General features: G+C 41.3%; 1 protein-coding gene across 5 annotated transcripts in view; it reads right to left on the reverse strand.

Annotated features, from left to right (window-relative positions):
- The window catches only part of sfswap (splicing factor SWAP), a 189,711-nt gene that overhangs the window by 68,590 nt on the left and 95,557 nt on the right, over nucleotides 1–25,564 (reverse strand). For all 5 annotated transcript variants that reach the window (XR_012099698.1, XM_073051954.1, XM_073051956.1 and 2 more), the window contains exon 13: nucleotides 6,766–6,962. Coding sequence is in view for 4 of the 5 variants with exons in the window: in XM_073051954.1 (XP_072908055.1) it covers nucleotides 6,766–6,962 (197 nt within the window). In the remaining variant the exon portion in view is untranslated. The remainder of the gene's footprint in view (nucleotides 1–6,765; nucleotides 6,963–25,564) is intronic.

The raw sequence follows: 25,564 nt of genomic DNA on the forward strand, positions 1-25,564 counted from the left end.
CCTTTGTACTATGGGAAGAAACAGAAGGACCTAGAGAAAACCCATGTATTCCAAGGGGAAGACATACAGACTCCTTACAGATGATGTTGGGATTGAACTCTGAATTCCAACGCCTGAGCTGTACAGTGGCATGCTAACTGCTACGATACGTTTTAGGGAAAAAATTGTCAAAGGGTACGGGTATCAGATAAAATGCAGACTGCTCTACATTAAATGGTGGGATTGTAAACAACAGTTTTGCATAATAGTGAAAAAAGGATTAATGGGGGAAACGAGCAAAAAACTGGGGGAGGAGAAATAAAATAGAAAATAGAGGATAGTACATTGGCGACTGTCATACAAGAGGTGGTTTAATGGTTGAACAGATTTCTATGCAGTTGTAAAGAGGAGAAAACTGCTGAATAATGTAGTATAGTCTGAGGCAATATAAAGGGTCTATTCAATCCACGATGGTTTTTCTAAAATAATGAAGACCTGTCTTCCACAGTCCACAAGCTAAATCTATTATAGAAGTCTGCTGAAAAATGCAAATGTGCTCGCTGCTCATGAAAGGATGGAATACTAAAAACAGAAACAGAACTGCTCACTAGGCTAGTCAACAAGTTTTAAGTACTGGAAAAATATTAGATCAGCGACAATAATAGAAAAAATTTAGCACCTTAAAAATTATTACTGTGCCAATGAAGCAGCTGATAGCTTTATCAGATTGCTAAATCATTTAAATCTGGCAAATGTTGTGTACTACAGAAAGATTCTCCTCAAATCACATTTATGGTAATTAAAAAATCTCTCAATTTTTCATGGCTCTGAACTAGCATTTCCTCTCATTTTTGTTCAGCTGCATGGACCAACCATTGTGTTGAGCAGGAAATATTTACATGGCCTGAAAACTGCACAGCATACTAAATGTTTTTTTTGTAATATATGTAGATTGAAAATTGTAAAAATCACATACTTCTGATTTTATTAATTGAAATGTATAATGGAATACAGTAGAACAAAAAAACCTTTCACATTCCATAAACTTTTTTTCATCTGTCTTTATTCCAACTGCTTGGCAACTAGGCTCTACGCACAGGAGGTTTCAATTACTGTGCGGCCATGCACCCATGATGTAGGAAAACTGACACACAAGTGCAAGCCGTTGTTCCATTTCCACTTACTATACAAAGGACTGAAGAAAGTCAAAGCAGCAGCCAGTAATCTCCCAGGATTGTGGCTGGACCCTCTTCCATATTCAACCAGTTTGATACCACACGGTTTCATGGTGACTGCAGTAGTAGTCATTTTCTCACAGTTCAATAAAGTCTTGAAATTTCATTTGACTTGGAGGCACCAACAGAGGCAAAAATCAACAGTTTTACATCAAGTTATTAAGAACCTGGGTTGTATGGGGTGGCCAGAGATGGGTAGCAATTTTGGTGAAGGGGTCTGTCATGTCCATTCTTGGCCAGCTCACTCACCTTTGGTCCCCACCAGACACTCAATTCTCACCCGTGGCTCCAAGTAGCTGCTTTCATGCAACAGCGGCCACACCCTGATACAGCTCTTTGACAGGTGGGCTAAACCAGGTGAGGGTTATCCCACTGAGAAAGGGACATGCCTGTCCTAAGTCAGCTCAGGCGGACTGAGCAGATGAGATCTATGTAAGATCCAACGGCTAGGAACGCTGTACTGCAACACTCCACTGAGAGCGAAGGGCATGACGAGGCACAGAGTCATGGTCATCCAATGCAACCGAGGAAGACCCTGCTGTGGTCATGAGTACTCGTACCACTGGACCCAGACTTCCAAGGCTGAGACAGTGCAACGGTTTTCCACTCTAAAAACCCATTCAACATAACGGACTCAATCTAATCCAAGCACACAGGTGAGGAATCCCATGAAAAACCGATGCAAAGTTTGTGAAAGAACTGTAAGATGCATAGGAAAGAAACGGAAGATGGCAGATGGAGTTGTATGTTCATTGAATCAAGTTCAGTCTAGTCTTTACAAGGAACAGATACTAAACAGCTAATAATAAATCCAAGAGCCCCCTCCCCCAGATTCTCCAAATCCAGAGCAACAGACACACAATATCAGGCAGTATCTATGGACAGTATGTTCTTGGACCAAAATGGCGATTGTTTATTTCCCTCCATAGGTGCTGCCTGACATGCAGAGGTCCTCCAGCATTTTGTGTGTGTTGTGCGAAACTGCTAATATTCTGCAGGTAGGTGGAGTTGACTTATGTACATTACTGTGCAAAAATCTTAGGCACATATATATTTAGCTAGGGTGCCTAAGACCTTTGCACAGCACTGTGGTAATTTTATGTATTACACTGTATTACTGCTGCAAAAATAAACGCATTTCATGATATATGTAAGTGATGATAAACCTGATTCTGATATGTGTCTCTATTGTAGATTGAGAGTACAAAGAGGGTAGGGAGAGGGGAATCAGTTGGGAAAAGGTGAAGGGAGAGGGGCAGAAGCGGGATGACCTCTGCTTTACTGAAGAAATCCGGACTGCCAGCAGATATCCACCATACAATTCTACCCCAGATGCAGGTACCACCAAGACTTTATGAGCTCCCAAAGCATTGAACAACCATGCTGTCTCCCTTTGTTGCAGGCTGTGAGCATCACATCACGAATCTGACTGATTTTGTTATAATGATAACCAACATCCAGCTGAACTCAGAGATATAATAGTTAGTTTCGACGTGATGTCCCTGTAGACAAGAGTTCTCACTGATGTCCTGCCATAGGGTCTCGATCCAAAATGCCGAATGTACTCTTTTCTATAGATGCTGCCTGGCCTGCTGAGTTCCTCCAGCATTTTGAGTGTATTGCTTGGATTTCCAGCATCTGCAGATTTTCTCTTGTTCATGTACAGTATTAATAAACTATGTATTAGTTCCTAATTGTTATCGACGGAGGGATTGATCCAGTATAACTAAGTTTTCTTTTGATTGACTCAATGATCAAAATCAGCACAGACACCTAGTGCAGATAAAGGACTGAGTTCATACAACTGTGTCGACGATTGCATCCTCCAAATCTTTATTTTCATTGTAACATTCAAGATGATTGTCCATATTTTCACATTCTTCATAGTTCCCAACTTGTTAGGTAGTGAAATTGTTTCACTTCCACTCCCGGCTGTTTCAGGCACCCCCAAGCCAAATGTTTGAAACCAGCGTGCAAAACAGTTCTGAATTGATTTACTGTTTATTACTGCTTTTTGAACACAAACACAAGCAACTGACACCATTTAAAAACTCTGCTCGAATCACAGTGTAGTGTCTAACAGCCACACAGGTGCACGTGTCTGACGCTAGTTAGAAACAGTTCGGCAACAGTCTCCTGCCCCAATTAAACGGCATAGTGTCCCAAATAAACAAAGGAAACTCTTGGTTTGTTTTAGTTCTTTAAGAATTGTCCCAAATAAGCAGCTGCCCTGATTAACCGATGGCCCAATTCATCAGAGTCCACCGTATATATTTTCCAGTTTCAGTGAAAGCTCAGCAAACAAAAACAATACCCATCATTACTCTTTTGAGAGAATACATTATAATCCATTTGCATTTGAGCTGTCAAATATCTACATATCTTTTATTGCTTTTCTTAGGCTGTAACTGGATAACAATACATGCATTGTGTAATGTACATACACATGCAAAAAGCATCCAAGGAGTAACAAATCACAAACAAGAGAAAATCTGCAGATGCTGGAAGTCTCAGCAACACGCACAAAATGCTGAAGGAACTCAGCAGCCCAGGTATCATCTACGGAAAAAAGCAGTCGACGTTTTGGGCCAAGAGTCTCGGCCTGAAACTTTGACTGCACTTTTTTTCCATAGATGCTGCCTGGCCTGCTGAGATCCTCCAGCATTTTGTGTGCGTTGTAAGGAGTTTCGAGTTTAGTATTTAGAGTTATATACCTGAAAACACACACTCAACATTTCAGGAACAGCTTCCTTCCCTCTGTCAGCAGAATTCTGAATAGACAAAGAACCCATGTACACTACCTCAATACTTTTTCTCTATCTTTTTGCACTCATTTAATTTAATTTGTTATATATCAGAAAATATCCGGAAGAAGATGGCACCAGCGAACAACACTACCAAAGATGACATCCTCAAGACGGTTCACAGAGCAGCTTCTTTACCCTCTTTTGCATCTTTTTATTTCAGAAATGGTTCTGCTGCTGTTAGAACCCGTTATCTACATTTTGGCAGTGCGTTTTCGAACTGATCGGGAGATCTGGCGCTTTGCTGTCTCCAAGAGGGTTCCATGAGGCAGCAAGCAAAGTGTGTGGCATGGAGGCCAGGAAGCCTGAAGATGGGAAGCGAGCCCGTGATTGACTCCATCTCTTGCAGATCAAAGCGCTGAGGAAGATTGAAATCATCAAAAGTGTTCAGTGTCAACTACCAGAGCCTCTCTCTCCCTCTTGCTCAATGCTTCTGAAGGAAGGTCCTTGTGTTGAACGATTTCTTTCTCTTCCTCGATCCTGTTGGAGCATGGTTCCAGAGCAAGGTTTAATCGGCGCATTGTGGCCTCTAATTCAAGTTTATGATGTGTTCTAGTTTCTGGTCACTCCTTTTTTCTGTTGCTATCTTTGGATGATTTTTGAATTGGGGTGGCCTGCAGATAATGAACACTGAGATATGCCTTTTGATTTTGTGTTTTACATTCTGTTTTCACTCATTTATTTTGTTGCTGTTTGTGTGATTTGTTTTTTTCTTGCATGTGGAGCGATGGAGGGGTAAGAGAATGATATTTTATTTGAATGGGTTCCACGGTTCTTCTTTGTTCCCTTTCCCTTTGATGATTTCAATCTTCCTCAGCGCTTTGATCTGCAAGAGATGGAGTCAATCACAAGCTCACATCCCATCTTCAGGCTTCCTGGACTTCATGCCGCACACTTTGCTTGCTGCCTCGTGGAACCCTCTCGGAGACAGCAAAGCGCCAGATCTCCTGATCAGTCCAGAAACACACCACCAGAATGTAGACAACAGGCTCTGTCTGTGGGGAAGATGAATCTCAGGGTTGTGTACTGTATGCATACTTTGATAATAAATGTAGTTTGAATCCTTTGAATATTTCCTACTGTAATTTACAGTTTTCTCTATTATTATATAGTGCAATGTACTCATGCTGCAAAACCAACAGATTCCACAAAACACAAAGTATGCTGCAGATGCTGTGGTCAAATCAACACATACAAACAAGCTGGATGAACTCAGCAGGTTTTCAACGGATGCTGCCCAACCTGCTGAGTTCTTCCAGCTTGTTTGTATGTGTAGATTCCACAAAAGATGCCAGTGGTATTAAACCTGATTCTGATTCTCAGTAGGTATGGAAATTCTGTACTATACAATAGATCCTTTATTAAACGAGACACCACTGGGGAAAGAGAAAAACAAAAGGCAAACATCTCAGTTCAGGAATGAGACACAGAGATTGAACACAAATGCCCAAGAGTGCTGTTCAATTACTTTTGGGACCAGTGTAGTTCAGCATAAATTAAAGACCAATAAAAGATAAGTGGAACTTTGGAAAGATTAAGATTCTTGGGCCAAATAATCTTTTCTCAATATGTACTTATGACCACATAAAATTATGTTATATTGTTTTATTAATTGTTTTATGATGTTCCCAAAAAAAACAATGATCTCACTTTTAATGACTTTATCTCATTATCTCATGTTCTCATTATTTATTGCTACTTATTTATATTTGCATTTGCAGTTTGTTGTCTTCTGCACTCTGGTTGATCGTTCATTGACCCTGTTAGAGTAACTATTCTATAAATTTGCTGAGTATGCCCACAGGAAAATGAATCTCAGGGTTGTGTATGATGACATATATGTATCCTGATAATAAAATTTACTTTGAACTTTAACATATAGGTAACGTTTAGCCATATAAACACCATGGCTACCAGAGCAAGTCAAAGGCTAGAAATCCTATGGCATGTAACTCACCCCCTGCCCCCCCCCCGCCCAAGAGCCTGTCCACCATCTACAAGGCTCAGGTCAGGAGTAAAATGGAACACTCGCCTGGATGAGTGCAGCTCCATCAACACTCAAGAAGCGTGACACCATCCAGTACAAGGCAGCCCTTGATTGGTACCCCTTCCACAAGCACCCAATCCCTCCACCATCAATGAACAACTGCAGCAGTGTGTACTATCTACAAGATGCACCTCAACTACACAACAAAGTTCCTAGGGCAGCACCTTCCAAACCCATGACCACTACCATCTAGAAGGACGAGAACAGTAGATACTTGGGAACACCACCACTTAGAAATCCTCCTCCAAGTCACTCACCATCCTGACTTGGAAACATCACCGTTCCTTCATTGTCACTGGGTCAAAATCATGGAATTACCTCCCAAAAGGCACTGTCGGTGTAGCTACACCTCAGGGACTGCAGCAGTTCCAAAAGGCAACTCATCACCACCTTCTCAAGGGCAACTAGGGATGGGTAATAAGTGCTGGCTTAGCTGGCGATACCCACATCCCGTAAATGATTAAATAAAAAATACAGGAACAGTCAACAACTAATTCTGTAATAAAAACATTATACATAAGCTTCAATTTAAAGGCAAGTTTTATGGCATTTAATAAGAGAAAAAAATGCATTGTGCTGGTTATTAATAAAGAAAGAAATGCCAAATCAGACTCAATCCTTGAGATTGACCAGGAGAATTGAAAAGAAATATCTATATATTTATATAGCGTACATGTAGTGTTTACTGATCTCCACTGACCTGTATGCTCTGGGAGGTTTCTTCAGTGGCTGCAGTTTCCATTTCTCCGGAAGGCATGGGGGTTTTCAAGGTTTGCAAGAAAAGTGCAGCTTTCTTTTTGCGCTCCGCCTGCAGCTGCCTCTCCTTGCATTCTTTTGAAGCCTGTGCGAGCTTCTCCCTTGCAGCTGCTGCCAGTCTGTCCTCCAGTTTCTGTTTAGCTGCAAGGAGCAACAGAAAGCACTAATTATCTTATACATGGGAGATCCTGCAGACGCTGGAAATCCAGAGCAACACACACAAAATAACGGAGGAACTCTGCAAGCTTAACAGCATTCTATGGAAAAGAGTAAACAGTTGATGTTTCAGATCAAGACCCTTCATCAGGACTGAGAACGAAGTGGAGGGAGGGGAAGGCAGATAGCTAGAAGGTGATAGGTGAAGCCTAGAGGGTGGAAAGGTAAACAGCTGAAAAGAAAGGAATCTGATAGAAGAGGAGAGTGGACAATAGCAGAATGGGAAGGGGGAGGGGATCCAGGGGAAAGTAATAGGCAGGTGAGAAGAAGTAAAAAAACCTGTGGAGAATACAGGAGGGGGGTGGGGGAGTGGAATTTGTTCACTGGAAAGAGAAACCGAGTTGGAGGCTACCCAGATGGAATGTAGGATGGTGGAGGTGCAACACCTTAGAACAGGAAAAGTGGGCAACTAGAACTTACAGCATGAAGCCAAAAAATACACAGCTGTTTCTTTTTAAAAAATACGTTGTTTTATACAGTTTGCGTAGAGCTTCACCTTTAATAGAAGAACTGGTGACACTAAAGTAGAATTGATGTACAAAACATTAGTGTAAATTCTTAGTCACATAATAGGACAGCAATTAAAATTTAAACACAAATATTTAGATATATTATCAGCTCAATTGCCAGGATTTTACAAGCTAAACATACGAATCTTAAATTAGTTGTGTACATTTGCATTTCATTATAGATTGTGGATAATTTAGCAATCATTTGATTAAAAAACGGCTCGATGCCAGAGAGCAGATTTCTACATTTTTGCATACAAATTGCAATCAGCCAAGTACAAATTCTAGTAAGCTAATGAATTAATGAGAAGACGAAGATGAGAAATTAGTCATAATATCTTTGGTTTGGTGAAAATTCAACCGCTAACAAGATCAGAGAACCCGCTGGTCCTCTGAGTCTCCAAAGGACTGAACAAAACTTCAGAATGGATACCAGTACTGGGTGTTTATTAGCTCAACCAGCGGACAAAGGCGTGAGAGAAATCCCTTTGCCACAGTAAACCTGGTTTAAACCAAGCCTCGCTGTTGGAATGGAAAATTCTTTTATCTTGGTCAATGCAGAGAGCTCCACCATGGACAGTCCCAAAAAAGGAGAGTTGGGCATGGGGGCTAGCTGTTGTGTGCTTAATGTTTCAGTAATATTTGAGTAATCTTGTATATATATTGGTTGATTAAACATTCTTGTTTGTTTAAACAATTCATTATCATTAGACACCCTCACCTAGGTGACCTAGCCATAGTTGACCAAGCCATGACCTGCTACCTGAATACAAGTCATGGCTTGATCAACCACGGCTGGGTCTCCTGCGTGAGGCTGTCTGACGTTGAAAGACCCAAAGCACCTGATGGCCCCAGGCTATATCACTGATGATGTGTTCTGAGCATCGAGAGGTGTATGCTTCAAATTATGGCTTACATGTAAAAATACACAAATTGCACATGTCATCACACAACCATGCGATACATGCACATCTTGCTCAAAGTAAACACGGAGTTAGATCCATAGTCCTGGACTCCTGATTCTTCCTTTTAATTAGTTTAAGGTTTTCAAGTTACGAAACTTAACACTAGCAACCCTATCCCGGAAAAAAAGTGCTACAGAAACATCAACAGAAGCTCCAAAGACCTCATCCTTGGGAGAGGCAGGGTCTTCCAACATGGGCTACAAGCTGGGGTGAATTTGAAAGACTGGCCCAAGACAGGGGACTCTGGCGAGCTGCTGTTGGCGGCTTATGCCCCAGGAGAGGTGACGGGCTAAGAAGAAGTGAAGCAATAAACTCTCTAGTTAAGGGCAATTACATCAACCTTCTAACATCAGGGAGTCTTAGATTCGCACAACAGAGAAAGAGGCCCTTTGGCCTATATGTCTGTTCTTGTCATCGGTTACCTGTCTATACTAATCCCATTTTCTACATTCAGCCTTTAGTCTTCTCCCAAGTGTGTCTGCAGCCCTCAAGTCACTAAGTTAATTGGCCACTTAAGTACCAGCTCTGTCTGATAAACTGCTTCTTCGAAATTCAAGTGAAAATATATTCAAACCACGGACATGATCTGTCATTGAAGAATGGCGGAAGCAGTTCAGAAAGCCAAACAGCAATCAGGTTCCATCACTCATCAGGACTGGAAACACAAGGTGAAGAGAATATTTTATGTTGTAGAGAGATGGAGAATGAAACCATAAGACATAGGAGCAGAATCAGGCCATTTGGCCTCTTGAGTCTGCTCCACCATTCCATCCTGGCTGATTTATTATCCCTTTCAACCCCATTCTCCTCTCTTCTCCCCATAACCTTTGACACCCTGATGAATCAATAACCCACCAACCTCCACTTTAAATATACCCAATGGCTTGGCCTCCACAGCCTTCCATGGCAATGAATTCCACAGATTCACCACCCTCTGGCTGAAGATATTCTCCTCATCTCTCTTCTTTGTGATATGGTGCAACTCAAACTACCTGCGTCTCAATATCACCAAGACCAAGGAGATGGTGGTGGACTTTAGGAGATCTAGGCCTCATATGGAGCCAGTGATCATTAATGGAGAATGTGTGGAGCAGGTTAAGACCTACAAGTAGACGAGAAGCTAGACTGGACTGCCAACACAGATGCCTTGTGCAGGAAGGCACAGAGTCGACTGTACTTCCTAAGAAGGTTGGCGTCATTCAATGTCTGTAGTGAGATGCTGAAGATGTTCTATAGGTCAGTTGTGGAGAGCGCCCTCTTCTTTGTGGTGGCGTGTTGGGGAGGAAGCATTAAGAAGAGGGACGCCTCACGTCTTAATAAGCTGGTAAGGAAGGCGGGCTCTGTCGTGGGCAAAGTACTGGAGAGTTTAACATCGGTAGCTGAGCGAAGGGCGCTGAGTAGGCTACGGTCAATTATGGATAACTCTGAACATCCTCTACATAGCACCATCCAGAGACAGAGAAGCAGTTTCAGCGACAGGTTACTATCGATGCAATGCTCCTCAGACAGGATGAAGAGGTCAATACTCCCCAATGCCATTAGGCTTTACAATTCTACCGCCAGGACTTAAGAACTTTTTAAAAGCTATTATTAATGCTTTTTGAGATAGTGATTTAGATGCATATCATATTTTTTACTGAGTTAAGTACTGTATGTAATTAGTTTTGCTACAACAAGTGTATGGGACATTGGAAAAAAGTTGAATTTCCCCATGGGGATGAATAAAGTATCTATCTATCTATCTAAATGGACGTCCCTCTATTCTGAGGCTGTGCCCAGAACACAGGGTGCAGCCCAAGGTTATCGGGTAACAAAGTGGCAAATGGACAAGGTGAAACAGGGACACCACATTTGCTGGGAAAAAAAACAGTAGGTGGAGTGTTTACATGAAATGTAAAGTCAATATTAAATCCCAGCACAAGCATGTGGAAGATGAAGTAATTTGAGCTTACTATGTGTATTACACAAAAAAGTTAACAGACAAGGAGTGTTTGATGGCTCTGGGGCTGTACTTGATGAAGTTTTAAAGAATGAGGAAGGATCTCATTGAAAATCTATCAAATATTGACAGGCCTACATAGATTGGATTTGGAGAGGATGTTTCCTACAATGTGAGAGTCTGGGACCAGAGAGCACAGCTTCAGAATAGAGGGAAGTCCACTTAGAGCAGAGATGAGGAGGAATTTCTTTAGCTAGTGGGTGGTTCCAAGGAATAAAGTCTGAACCTATTCAATCTTTCCTTATAACTCAGGTCCTCCATATCCAGCAAAATCCTTGTAAATTTTCTCCGTACTCTTTTCACCTTATTTACATCTTTCCTGTCAGTAGGTGACTAAAACTGTACACAATGCTCCAAATTAGGCCTCACAAATGACTTGTACAAATTCTTCATAACAACCTATCTCCTGTATTCCATACTTTGATTTATGAAGGCCAACATGCCAAAAGTTTTCTTACGACCCAATCTACCTGTTATGGCATTTAACAAATTACAGACCTTTATTCCTAGATCCCTTTGTTCTACTGTACTCCTCAGTGCCCTACCATTTACTGTGAAAGATCTAGCCAGCTTGGACCACCCATCTCCTGTACTCAAAGTAACCTCAGCCTTTCCAATCTAACCTTTTAGCCAAAGAACACTCTTAATTGGAACCACTGGGGTTAATTTTCTGCAGTCTCTCTGGAAGAGAATAAGGGATTTTTTTTTTTACAACCAAGTAAATCAATAATTATTGCCATTTCCATCTGTACTTTCGTCACTGCACTAACTCACAATACAAATAGCGTTCATCTGGGAAATCGGTTGCCGCTCAATAACTTAAATGGATGCTGATGTTTCCAAACAATTAGTCCTGAAAATTTCATATTTCAATTTGTAAACATTACAGATCAATCAGTATAATCATTTAAGTGCATAAAAATCTAATTTAGTAAGGAGAACTCATGCAGCTCCACCATTAATTCAACTTTTAAATGGTTACTGAACCGACAATACAATAGCTTGAGAACATTCACGCAGAGTTCGTAAAGACTGCAATTGGTGCTTCATTACTTGGAGAGCGTAAGTGAATGAAAAGCAAAGCCTGACTTCATAAACAGTTGGGTGCATTGTACCCCTGCAGCCACTGCTGTCCAAAGAGATGCCACATCTGATATGCAACTGTATTACTTGGCATCAATCCCGTAAAACACATTCTGAAGACGTATCAGTTGGTAGATTGATTGGTCATTGTAAATTGTCTTGTGATTAGGCTAGGATTAAATCTGTGGATTGCTGGGCAGCATGGCTTGAAGACCCAAAAGGACTTATTCTGTGATATATCTCAATCAATCAATAAATGTTCTCAGGCTAGTATATGGTGACGTGCACATACTTTGATGCCTCAGAACCCAACCCTACACCCCCTTGTCATGAGAGGTGGAAACGGGTAAAGCCAGCCAACAGGCCCTGGTGAAGATGTATAGGCCAAACCCCTGTACATTGGACACAATGGATTACAGAAACAATGATGAACTCCAACCACAACATCAACTTTGGACAATGGAGACAGGAGGTTGTTGATGGCCAATACTCCCCTGGGAGCTCAGGGTCCAAGAAGATGGGCTTTGATAATAAATTTACTTTGAACTTTGAATGGAGGTCACTTAAACCCATGATCCTGTCCTCGTCACTGTCTGTGTGAAGTACGCATTTTTGTCCTGCGAATGCATGCCCCCCCCACCCCAACCCCCGGGTGGTCTGGCTCCTTCTCACCTCCTGAAGACGGGTGGGTCAGTGGGTTAATTAGTCCCTCCAGTGCAGATGAATGGTGGGGGGGGGGGGGGGGGGGGGAGAAGAGCGAGGTACAGGGAAGGTGGGAGGAATATGATGCAATTAGTGTAATCGTAGAAGGTCAGTACTAACTTGAAGGGCCAAGGGCCTGATTCCGTGCTGTGTTACTCAGTAACTCGAAAAAGAAAGTTCAAGGTTCAAAGTAAATTCATTATCTAAGTACATATATGTCACCATATACAACTCACCTAGGGCCATTCAGAGTAAATACAAAGAAACACAACAGAATCAATGGAAGACCACACCCAACAGGACAAACAAGCAACCAATATGCAAAAGACAGCAAGCTGTGCAAAAACAAAAGGAAAAAATAATAACCATAAATAAACAGGCAATAAATATGAGGGGGGAATCTCAATGAATCCTATCGAATGTTGAAAGGTCTCGATAGAGTGGTTGTGGGAAGGATGTTTCCTGTGCTTTTGGACCAGAGGGCAGAGCCTCCGAATAGAGGGATGTCCATTTAGAACGGAGATAAGGAGGAACTTCTTTAGCCAGGGGATGGCAAATCTGTGGAAATTCGTTGTTACAGATAGCTGTGGAGGCCAAGTCAACAGGCACATTTAAGTTGACAAATTAGTCACAGCATGAAGGGATACGGGGAGAAGGCAGGAGTTTGGAGCTGAGAGGGAAAATGAATCAGCCACACTGAGATGGCGGAGCAGACTTGATGGGCCAATTGGCCTAATTCTGTTCCAATATCTTATGGTCTTATATGAGATGAAGAGTCTTGAAAGTGAGAACAGTTCAGTGTTGGGTTGAGGGAAGTTAACCGCTTTGGTTCAGGAGCCTGATTGCTGAGTTAGTTAAGTGGCTGCTATTTCAATCAGAAAGCATTGATAGTGTGCAAAACCCTAAGTGAATTATTTCATAGAATCAACAGGATAAGGCCAATGAGTAATTTAACAAATCATGTTATCCATAAAGAAATAACTTGCAAAGATACCGCAACTTTTCACTCTTATTGAGAAATATCTGCAAACCCTCAAAGCATTTTACGCTTAGCTTCGGCTATCCAGACCGGCAACTTGTCATTCTCTTGGACTTAGCTACGCTACAAAATAAGGGTTGATTCCAGTTTGCAGTTCAAACCGGTCTCACTTACATTGGTGGCTGCAAAAATACATAATCATTAATCGGGGTGGGTGGGGGGGGGGGGCAGGTTGCTTGAAGGGACGGAAGGCCTGTTCCATGCTGCATCTTAATAAAAAAAAAATTCCAATCCTTTGCAGGCAAGCTTTCCAACCATGTATATGCAAACAGTATATTTACTGCACTCAAATCCAAGTGTATCTGTAGACACTTACAAAGCTACTCTACTCAAATCTAAGTCTGAATGGCTCCATCTCCACCAAACTCTGGCGACTGAGTTACTGAGAGGTTCTTCACCTACGAGACGGAATGATGCAGCTTGATCTGTGCCACATTTCTATGGTTTGCTCTTTTCAGCATCCATGTTATTTCGCTTTTCAACTTGAACTTGAAATCTAAGCACATACATATACAGTAGATCAACTGGACTCTTTCAAATGTGTTTTTATATTCTGTGCGTGTGCGTGTGTGTGTGGTGGTTGATGTCTTTGTTGCTGTTAGTGCAATTTGCATTTTGTGCCAAGGGGGTTGGGGGGATGTTGATGTTCTTGCTGTCATTTGTGGGATTTTTTTTGCGCATGGTAAGAGGCGATGCTCTTGTTGCCATTTGTGAAATACGCTAATTTTTTGCGTGGGGGGAGGGTTGATGTTTTCCTTTGAACTGGCTCCATGGTGTTCTTTGTTTCGTGGTTGTCTGTGGGGCAGGCGAATCACAGGGTTGCACACTGCATACATCTTTGGATAATGAATTAACTTTGAACTTGGTAAAAGTATTCAGCTCCCAACTCTTTGTTCACATAAATGAGTCTTGCAACCAGGGTTTTTGATAAATTTAAGCGATTTTTAAAAATTTGTGAATCACATGCTCATTTTTTCCCACAATAAACCCCCCAAAATATAAGGAAAATAAAGTATGAAAAAACTAAAAATTCAAAACCTGAAATGTCAACAGTTCTAAAGTATTCATCCCTCTTTGCTCAGTACTTAGTTGAACTACCTCTTGCATCTAATATAGCCAGAAGCCTTTTTGGATAAGTCTATTAACTTTGCACAATATGATGGAGCAAGATTTGTCCATTCCTCCTTGCAAAATTGTTCAACCTGTGCCAGGTTAGTTGGGGAGCGGTAGTGGACAGCAATCTTGAGGTCTTGCCAGAGATATTCGATCAGGTTAAGGTCACGACTTTGACTGGGTCACTCAGACATCAATTTTCTTTATTTGAAGCCACTTCATGGATGCCCTGGAAGAGGCTAGCAGGCTTTTATCCAGGACCTCTCTGCAATGAGCAGCATTCATATTCTTATCAATCCTGACCAGATTTCCAGTCCCTGTTGCTGAGAAGCATCCTCATAACATGATGCTACTGCCACCAAATTTTGCAATAGAACTGGTGTTACCTGCCTGATGTGAGCATTAGATTTACACCATACAAAACACTTCGTGTTTAGGCCAAAAAGTTCCACTTTATTCCTGACCACATCTTTACAGTATCTTCTAAGTAACACTTTGCAAAGTCTTTACTTGCGAGGATGTGCTTTTTTTCAGCCAGGGCTTCTTCCTTGCCAATCTTCCATAAATACCTTTTTTGAACAAGGCCTTAGAGATTGTGGAACCATGAATTTCATCTCCAGTTGCAGCCACTGATTTCTGCAGCCCACTCAGAGTAACTGTTAGCATCACAGTAGCCTCTCTTACAAGTGCCATTCGTCTCCAGCGATTACCTTTAGAGGGGTGGGTAACCTGACCCAGGCAGTGCATTTTTTTCCACATTTTCACGATGGACTGCACTGAGCTCCAAGGTATGTTCAGTGTCTTTGAAATGGTCTTGTACCCTTCCCCAGATTTGTGCTTCTCTATTATCATTTCCTTGACTTGTCTTGAATGCTCTTCTTTTCATTTTGGTTTGGTCTGTTGAAAATCTACCATATTGTTGGACCTTACAGAGAGAGGGGGTATTCTTATAAATTCATTGAAAACAGGTGATCCTCCAATTTTCTACACCAACAAATATGGTAAATTGGTAAGGTAATATATTGCACCTGAGGAAAGTTAACGTAGAAATTACAAAGGGGATGAATACTTTTTCAGCCTCACAATTTTGATTTTTAATCTTTAGTAAACTGTTGACAGGTTTTTGAATTTTATTTTGATGCACAATGTTTCACAGATTAGCTCAAAAAAAAAACTACTTCAATATATTGTAAGTTTAGAAAATGAGACAGTAAGATGTGAAAATAGTTGTGGCAGCAGAATAGTTTTTCAAGGCACTATATAATCTGACAGACATTGAAATCATCTAGGGCCATAACGCAGAAAAGAATAAAGCATTTTGCCAAATTTCCAGGGATAAATATTTCCACAAATTCGCAAACAACAAACAAGTCTGGATGGGGTCTGTTTTTCAGACTCAATGGGTAACAGTGAAATGCCCAGTTCAGAGGGATGTCAAGGAATGTATTATGTGTCACTGGCATAAAGCTTCTCTCTAATTCACAAGGAACTTTAAAGAATCCCCATAGGAAATGCATAAATCCAGCAAATGTAAAGTGTAAAGCCAAGAGAGCTCTGTTTTAGAATTTCACCTCCCACGTCACCTATTGCCGTATGAAATCCGATGTCTTAGAAAAGATAGCAAACATGTCTCTGATGCATCTGAGAACAAATTCCTTACAGTAAATAAGGAAAATATTCACTCTTGATATTTTCTTTAAAGTTTAAGGCTCATTTAATATGAAAGAATGTATGCGGTATACAACCTCAAATTCATACTCTTCACATACATCCACGAAACGAGACCCCATAGAATGAATGATACAACACCAAGCCCCAAAGCCCTACTCCCCCCCACCCTTCACACAAGCAGCAGCAAAAGCATCATCCCCCTCCCCCACTTGTGCCAGCAGAAGCACTCACCCTACCCATCCACCCCATCATGCAACAGCAACAGTAACAGCTGTTTACATGTTCAATTAAAAACAGAATACAAGGCTAACACCCTGCAGGATTTTCTACTTTTTCCATTCACATTTACATCAGTTTTTCCAAATGTTACCAACTTCAGGTTCCTTAAGATTTTGATACACAGAAGTGGTAGTGGGGATAAGCTTCCCATGGCCTGCATCTCACATAGCCTCTGTCAACCAAGTCTAGCTCCTGGCCTTCATGTGTGGCTTAGCTACTAAACCTGGCAGAACTGGTTCTACTGACAGGAGAAGGGACAAAGGCCTTAAAACCAACTGTTTCAGACAGATAGGGAGGAAAACTCTGGCCTCAAGCTCCGATACCATGTAACTATACCCACTCATGGGGAAGGCTTTGGGAATAAACATAGAGGTAAAATCCAGAGCTGGAGTCCCTGAAGCTGGCTGGCAATTCCTGTGACACCGCTGGTGTCAAACGGTTCCTTTGGATTCTCAGCTGCGTGGAGAGGGGGAGCCTGCGGCATGGACAACAGCTTGCTCTCCATATCGTACTGCCCTGGCCTGCGTATCACGTAGACAGCTGGGATGCAACTTCCACAGTTGACCCTGACCAATGGGGAGCCTCAAACAATTTATGGTATTTTGTATGTCTGTATTTGAATTATTGTGAATTAGATGTCGGTTTGTTAGCATGGGTCAAAAATGCTTGCAGCAGACCCCAGGGGTGGGTAAATCCAATTAAATTTTAGGTTCACTTGATTAGCATTCCATTGGCAGAGCACTTAGGAATATTGCAGTCTGCTGAGAGAAAATCTTTAAAATTTGTACTATTGTTATGTGTCAAGACTACTAATCCTATGACAAAATTGGATAGCTGATCTATCTTCAAAACAGTTAAAGGTCTAGAAAAATTGATCTTCTGTTGAACCCCTTTTGCTTGTTGGGATTAAGAACAGTAAAGAATTGAATGTGCAGTTTAAGGATTTCCCACGATATGCTGTAGAACTCCCTAGCAATTTTATCTAATGCAGCACTCATATCAATTAAAATTTCTTGAAAAACCCAAGTTTCATTGTCACTATGAGTCAGGGAACTAAAGATCAAACTGTTGTATCATGAGGGATGTGACCTGCTTCTTTCTGAAGGTGACCACTGGGGAAAATGAATAAGAAAGGTATTTCATACGGAGATAAATTAATTGAAAAATTTAATGTACTTACACGTCCTGTAAATGTTTAAGCATTCACGCAAAATGATCTGATTGACAGAGAATGGTTACTATATTTGTCCCTATTTAAGGCACAGAATGAGGCCCTGAAAATCTTTTTGTTAAAATACGTTAGTTAATAGACATCTCATTCCTTAAGATGCGATTTGTTATTCTCAAAGAAGCGCTGCTGAACATTGATAGAAACTGAAGAGGGTCGGTGCAAAAACTAACACGTAAAAAAACTAACTGACTGACTTTTCAAATAATGTCACTTTGAAGGTCTCCATTCAGTTCTTGACATTATCCTGGGGGAGAAAGAAAGATCACTTGCATTCCTCACTGCATCTGCACAACAAGGTTAGATGATCAGGCATGGTTAGACTATCAAATAGAGAAAGTTCACTAGGCACACAGAAAAAAAACAAAAATATCACCATTTTTTGCGTGGTTTGTGGGAATACGATTTGAAATAGGATTCAGAGGTTATTGCCTACTGGATGTAACAATTGTCCCTGATTGCTACAATTCAGAACCTTTAGGTTCTGAGCAATGAGAAACAGAGAGCCCTGGAGAAAAAAGACGGAATGCCAAATCTACAATACTGCAGCCAATCAACGCTTCTCAGTGTTCAGAATTGTAAAATTCATACTGGGACAACACTGCAATTAATCTTATAAATAGCAAGCTTCTGAACTCCAGGAAAAAAAAGCTTCAACAATTTGGAGAGTTTACTGCCAATTACAATTTCAAATTGGGTAAAATCATTGAATATAACTCCAGTTCCAACGATTATTTTAACAAAGAGCTACAATCCCAATATCAAGCCTTAAACTTAGACCTAAGCCTCCCACTGACTAAATTACACTATTTACCAGATTCAGTCACATTACTGGAGAGCATATCTAGAAATCAAAAGCACAACAGCACCATCTCCTTGACAAGATAAAGGCATACACACTCACCCCATGTTAGAGATACAGTGCTTTTCATCTCAGTGCTCCCCAACAGTACAAATGTTCACGGGAGGAAAATTACTGGTTTGGAAAAGTCACCATGCATATCAGAGCTGACAAGCTGAACTACTCTAACATCATGGGTAAAGCCCTCCCCACCGGTGAGTGTATTTACATGGAGCGTTGTTGCAGGAAAGCAGCATTCATCATCAGGGACCATCGTCATTTAGGTCATACTCTCTTCTCACTGCTGCCATCAGGAAGGAGGTACAGAAGCCTCAGGACCCACACCACCAGGTTCAGGAACAGTTATTACCCCTCAACTATCAAGCTCTTCAACCAGAGGTAAATTCACTCAACTTCACTCACCTCATCACTGAATTGGTCCCACAACCTATGGAGTCACTTTAAAGAACTCTTCATCTCATGCCCTCAAGACTTATTGCTTATTTATTTATTTATCTATCTATCACGTTTGCACAATTTTGTTATCTTTTGCACATTGCTTGTTTGTCTGCCCTGTTGGCCGCAGATTTTCATTGGTTCCATTGTGCTTCTTGTATTTACTATGAATGCCCACAAGAAAAGGAAGCTCAAGGTTGGATGTGGTGACACATATGTACTTTGAACACGTTTTACAGAACATCATTTAAGCCACATTACTAAAATGGATAACTGCTGCTGTGACAGGCTGAGCTTCAGCCTAAGGTTAAACATTTCTCATTGGGAGGCACATTACCGTAGCATTCACAATGTCACATCCTGGAGACCAAGCACAGAAATCCAGATTGACAGTATGATAGGGAATTTAAGAATTCTCTGTCGCAGAGACCGTTGAGGGTGGAGATAGGTAGATATTTGAAAAAGTAAGGGATTGAAGAACTTGAGACCAGCATAATCAGTCTTGATCATATTGAGTGATTGGGATGGCTTGAGGGACCGAGTGGCTTCTCCTGCTACAACTTGTAATTACCAAAGAGCATCAGGAGAAGCAGAAGTGATGCCTCCAAAAGGTGGCATCCATGATTAACAATCATCATCAACTCTGCCTACTTCATCACGGGCATTAGCCTGCCCACCATCAAAGACATCTTCAGAAGGTGATGCCTCAACAAGGCAGCATCCATCATTAAAGACACACATCACAGGACATGCACTCTTCTCATTGCTACCATCAAGGATGAAGTACAGGAACCTGAAGACACACACCTCAAGGTACAACAACTTCTTCTCCACTGTCATCGGGTTCTTGGACCAACCTGAAAAACCTCTAACCTATCCCAGATTACATATGTTTTCCTATCATGGGCACCAGCCTCCTCAACATCAAGGACACCTTCAAAAGGCGATGCCTCAAACAGGAGGCATCCATCGTTAAGGACTCCCGTCATCCAGGACATGCTATCTTTCCATCAAGGAAGAGATACAGCCTAAGGATACACACTCAATGATGCTGAAACAGCTTCTTCCCTTTTGCCATCAGATTTCTAAATGGACAAAGAACCCATAAACACTACCTCACTTTTCATTGCTCTCTTTTTGCACTACTTACTTAATTAAATTTTATATATAAACTTCTTATTGTAACTTAGTTTTTAAAATTTTGTATTACTGCCAAAAAAACCAGCAAATTTCACAACATATGCAACTGATGTTAAACCTGATTCAGATTCAGAGTAACACATACAAAATGCTGCCTGACCTGCTGAGTTCCTCCTGCATTTTACATTTGTTACTCTGGATGTCCGAGCATCTGCAAAATCCGTCGTGTGCATAAGGAGAAGCAGAAGACCATTCAGCTCCTCACATCGAATCCACCATTCAATAACATAACGATCCAATCTTTTACTTCAGCACTGCTTTCTTCTTCTAGTCTCATCTCTATAGATTCTTCTGAAATCTGTAATTCTGTCTCCAAATATACTTTGCCACAGGGACTCTTGGGTAGAGAAATTTAAATATTCAAAGATGTTTTTGCTTATTTGGGCCTAATTAAGGTAGGGATCGACTTGATTTTGATTCTGACCCAACACATCGATTAACCTTCTGCCACCAAAGAAGCCACCCAACCCACCAGGTTGCTTCAAGTCTTTGTTTTACTGAACGACTAACCCCTTCTTTTGAGTGACCCCTGGCCCGAGAAGCTCAAAAGAGAGCAAGAGAACCAAAAGAACATCAGCCTTGCATCTGCCCGATCAGCCTGGTTTCATCAAGGCGTTCCCTCAGTTATCTAAAAGCAAGAGACAGGGGTCCAGCCAGCTTGATCTCTCCTCCTGGAACAGCCTCACCTCTTGTAAATAATTTATTTATTCTACTGTTTACTGTCCATTAACCAATCTCAAATTTACGGCATATATCTTTCAATCCCAGATTCTCCAAATTTTGTTGGATAATCTCTTGCACTTGACAGAATGATATATCTTTTATTACCACTGCTTTGCCCAGGCTCAATTCTAACCTCTGGTGAAGTCTGCGTGGTGTTTATAAGAAAGAAATCTTATCAAAAGCTTTACCAAGATCTAAAAACATCACACCTACTTTGATTCTGCTGGTTCAAATTTCAAAAAGCTAAGAGATTTGTGAATTCCCTTTCATAAGTCTACAATTACGGTGCATAATCCTATTATACATACCTAAACATCACATTACCATTTCAAACTGCAGAGAGTTGTGGACACAGCTCAGCACATCACAGAAACCAGCCTCCCCTTGATGTACACTTTCTACATTTCTCCCTGCCTTTGTTAAATGACTAACAGAATCAAAGACCCCCCGCTCACCCTGGACATTCTCTCTTCTCCGCCCTCCCATCTGGTAGAAGATACAAAATTCTAAAAGCATGCACCACCAGGCTCAAGGACGGCTTCTATCCCACTATTATGAGTCTATTAAATCATAACACCAAGTTCAGGAACAGTTATTACCCCTCAACCATCAGGGTCTTGAATCGAAGGGGATAACTTCACTCAACTTCACTTATTCAGTTACTAAAATATTCTCATAACCAAACGACTCACTTTCAAGGACTCTTCAACTCATGTTCCTGATATTTATGCTAATTTATTTATTATTATTATTTCTTTATTTTTGTGTTTGTAATTTGTTGTCTTCTGCACTTTGGTTGAACACGCAAACTGGGCGGTCTTTCATTGCTTTGCTTATGTTTATTATTGAGTGTACCCATTGGAAAATGAATGTCAGGGTTGCATATGGTGACATAGAATCACTTTGATAATAAAGTTTACTTTAAACTTTGAAATCGCAGTACAGTAAGATGGGACTCTTGACTTCACAATCTACCTTGTGCTTTATGATTTACCTTAATGTCTAACTGCACTGCCTTTTGTCTGTACTGTAATATTTTACCATGCCACTTCTCATTGACACCATCAGGGAGAAGGCAAAGGAACCCGAAGAGCCACACTCAACAATTCAGGAAAAGTTTCTTCTCCTTCATTATCAGATTTCCGAATGGTCCATGAATCCATCTACTTCATCTTAAACCCATCACCACTACTGAAGCACAGGTTGCTGACAGCAGCTCACCAGATTCTTCCATCTTGGCCGAAGGCTGATTGCCCCATGGCATCCTCACAACATATCAAGATCTTTCCTCTCCCAGGGTAGAGGTCCCCCACCACCCAGGACATACCTTCTTCTCAATGCTACAATCAGGAAGGACGTTCAGAAGCCTGAAGGCACACACTCAAAGAATCAGGAACAGCATCTTCCGCTCTGCCATCTGATTTCTGAATGGACATTGAACCCCTGAACACCACGTCACTACTTATCTATTTCCTATTTTTTTTATATGACTTAAGAACATAAGAGATAGGAGCAGGAGTAGGCCATTCGATAAGATCATGGCTGATCTGGCCATGGACTCATCTCCACCTACTTGCCCTTTACCCATAACCTTTAATTCCCCTACTATGCAAAAATCTATCTAACCTTGTCTTAAATATATTTACTGAGGTAGCCTCCACTGCTTCATTGGGCAGAGAATCCCAGATTCACCATTCCTTGGGAAAAGTAGTTCTTCCTCATCTCCATCCTAAATCTACTCTCCCGAATCTTGAGGCTATGTCCCCTAGTTCTAGTCTCACCTACCAGTGAAGAAAACTTTCCTGCTTCTCTTATCTATCTCTTTCATAATTTTATATGTTTCTATAAGACCTCCTCACATTCTTCTGAATTCCAGAGAGTACAGTCCCAGGCAACTCAATCTCTCTTCACAGTCTAAACCCCTCATCTCTGGAATCAATCTGGTGAACATCCGCTGCACCATCTCCAAAGTCAGTATATCCTTCCTCAAGTAAGGAGCCACTCCAGGTGTGACCTCACCAGTACCCTGTACAGTTGCAGTGTAACTCCCTGTTCTTAAATTCAACCCCTCTAGCAATGAAGGCCAACATTCCATTTGCCTTCTTGGTAGCCTGCTGCACCTGCAAACCAACCTTTTGTAATTCATGCACAAGCACTCAAGTTCCTCTGTACAGCAGCATGCTGCAGTTTTTTTTAAACCATTTAAATAACTTCTCTTTCACTTTTCCTTCCAAAGTGGATGACTTTGCATTTACCAACATTGTGCTCCATCTGCCAGACCCTTGCCCACTCACTTAACCTATCTATATCTCTCTGCATCTTCTGCACAATTTGCTTTTCCAGTCAATTTAGTATCATCAGCAAACATAGAAACACTACACTCGATCCACTCGTCCAGATCGTTAATGTCTATCATGAACAGTTGCAGGCCCAGCACTGACCCCTGAAGCACAACACTCACCACTAATTGCCAACCAGAGTAACACCCATGTTAACCCATGCTCTATCCATGCAAATACATCACACCCAACTCTAGGCATCCTTATTTTATGGATAGGTCTGTTCTGTGGCACCATATCGAAAGCCTTCTGGAAATCCAAGTAAATGACGTCCATCTGTTCCCCTCTATCCACCGTGCTTGTTATATCCTCAAAGATCTCCAGTAAGTTCGTCAAACAGGACCTGCCTTTGATGAATCCATGGTGTTTGTCTTATGGATCCATTTCTTTCCAGATGCCTCGTTATTCCTTCTTTAATGATAGCTTCAAGCATTATCCCAACTACAAATGTTAAACTAACTGGAATACAGTTACCTGCCTTTTGCCTACATCCTTTTTTGAACAGTGGCATGACATTTGCCATCTTCCAATACGGCAGGGCCAGCCCACAGTCCAGAGGATTTTGGTAAATCATCACCAAAGCCTCTACTGTAATTTCTGCCATTTCTTTCAGTACCCTGGGATGCATTCCATCAGGACCAGGGGACATACCTCTCTTCAGGCCCACAAGTTTGCTCAGCACTAGCTCTTCAGTGATAGCTAATGAGGTCCTCACTTCCCATCACATCCATAATCTCTCTCTTGGCATGTTATTTAAGTATCACATATATCACATTTTTCCCTCTATTATCATATATTACATTGTACTGCTGCCACAAAGTTAACAAATTTCACGACATATGCCAGTGATGTTACACCTGATCTTGATTTTGCTTCATTGGAATTTCGTTTGAGGTTTCTGTAGCTCTGAGTTTTTAAACTGGATAGGGGCTATGAGCCCTATATACAATCCTCCTCCTTCTGCAGCTGGACCAAGGGGGAGTTCCCATGAACACTACATTGTAATTCATAGTAACTTTATGCTTTTGAAAGATTAAATTTCACATGATATAAAGCAGTGATAATAATCCCGACTCTGATTTGATCTGTAGGAACAGTATACAAGGCAGGTTTTTCACTGTACCTTTACCCAATTACAAATATAATTTACTCCAATGATAGTGATATCTTTCTACTGATGCCAGGCTAAATAGTTTCTAGTTTGCAACTTCTCATATCCTACTTTCTTTTAAAATAATGGGTTATATTTGCTATATTCCAATCTATAGGAACTGTTTGACAATCTATGAAATTCAAAACTTTTTGGAATTAAGGTGAGCCCTTGCTCTCACACTACAGCATAGGAAGGTATGCCTGTTTGCAGTAAGGTTGACACTTTGCAAAGAGTAGATGAGCAATGTGGAATAGGCAAAGTCTGGGACCATTCACTAGGAGAATATTGTGCACTTACCCATTGGATTGAACAAGTGGATTTTTCTACCATGTAAAGGGGGGGCAATTTTTTGAGGTGAATCTAGGAGATTTTTCAACGCAGTGTGTAGATAAAACAACAAGGGTCCGTGGCATCCTCTTGTGGCAACATGAAGTCACCATCAGGGTGGAGGAGCAATACCTTACATTCTGTCTGGGTAGCCTCCAACCTGGCGGCATGATATAGATTTCTCCTTCCGGTAAAAATTTTCCTTCCTCTCCCCCTCTATTCCCCACTCAGACCTCTTACCTCTTCTTACCTGCTTATCACCTCCTCCTGGGTCCCTTCCACCTTCCCCTTCCCCATGTTCCTTTCAAATTCCTTCTTTCCCAGCCCTTTACTTTTCCCACCCACCTTCACTTATCACCTTCAAGCTCTCCTCTTTCCCCTCACCCCACCATTTTATTCTGGCATCTTCCCTATCCTTTCCAGTTCTGACAAAGGATTTCAACCCAAAACTCTGACAAGAATGGATAACCTTGGATGTCAAGGGTTAACAAGGAATAAAGAGAACAAAAAAAAAGAAGCGTGGGCAAAGTACAGATAATTAAAGACAGGGGTTACCATCACAAGTAATAGACTTTTGCACAGTACTTGGTACCCTAGATTATTTATATGGTTTCAGACAGTTTGGCCCCCCACAGAGCCCTGATCTCAACATCAGAGGCTGTCTGGAACTAGATGGAGAGACAAAAGCAAGTGAGACAGCCAAAGTCTGCAGAAGAACTGTGTCAAGTACTCTATGATGCTTGGAACAAGCCAATTTTCTCATAAAACTGCACAATAGTTTTCCTAACAGACTTGATGCAGTTTTAAAGGCAAAAGGTGGTCACACCAAATACCGTAGATGTCGGATTATAAGCCGCTACTTTTTTCCCACATTTTGAACAGCTTTGAACTCTGCGGCCT

Source organism: Hemitrygon akajei, chromosome 7 (genome assembly GCF_048418815.1).
Source record: "Hemitrygon akajei chromosome 7, sHemAka1.3, whole genome shotgun sequence".
NCBI lineage: Eukaryota > Metazoa > Chordata > Chondrichthyes > Myliobatiformes > Dasyatidae > Hemitrygon > Hemitrygon akajei.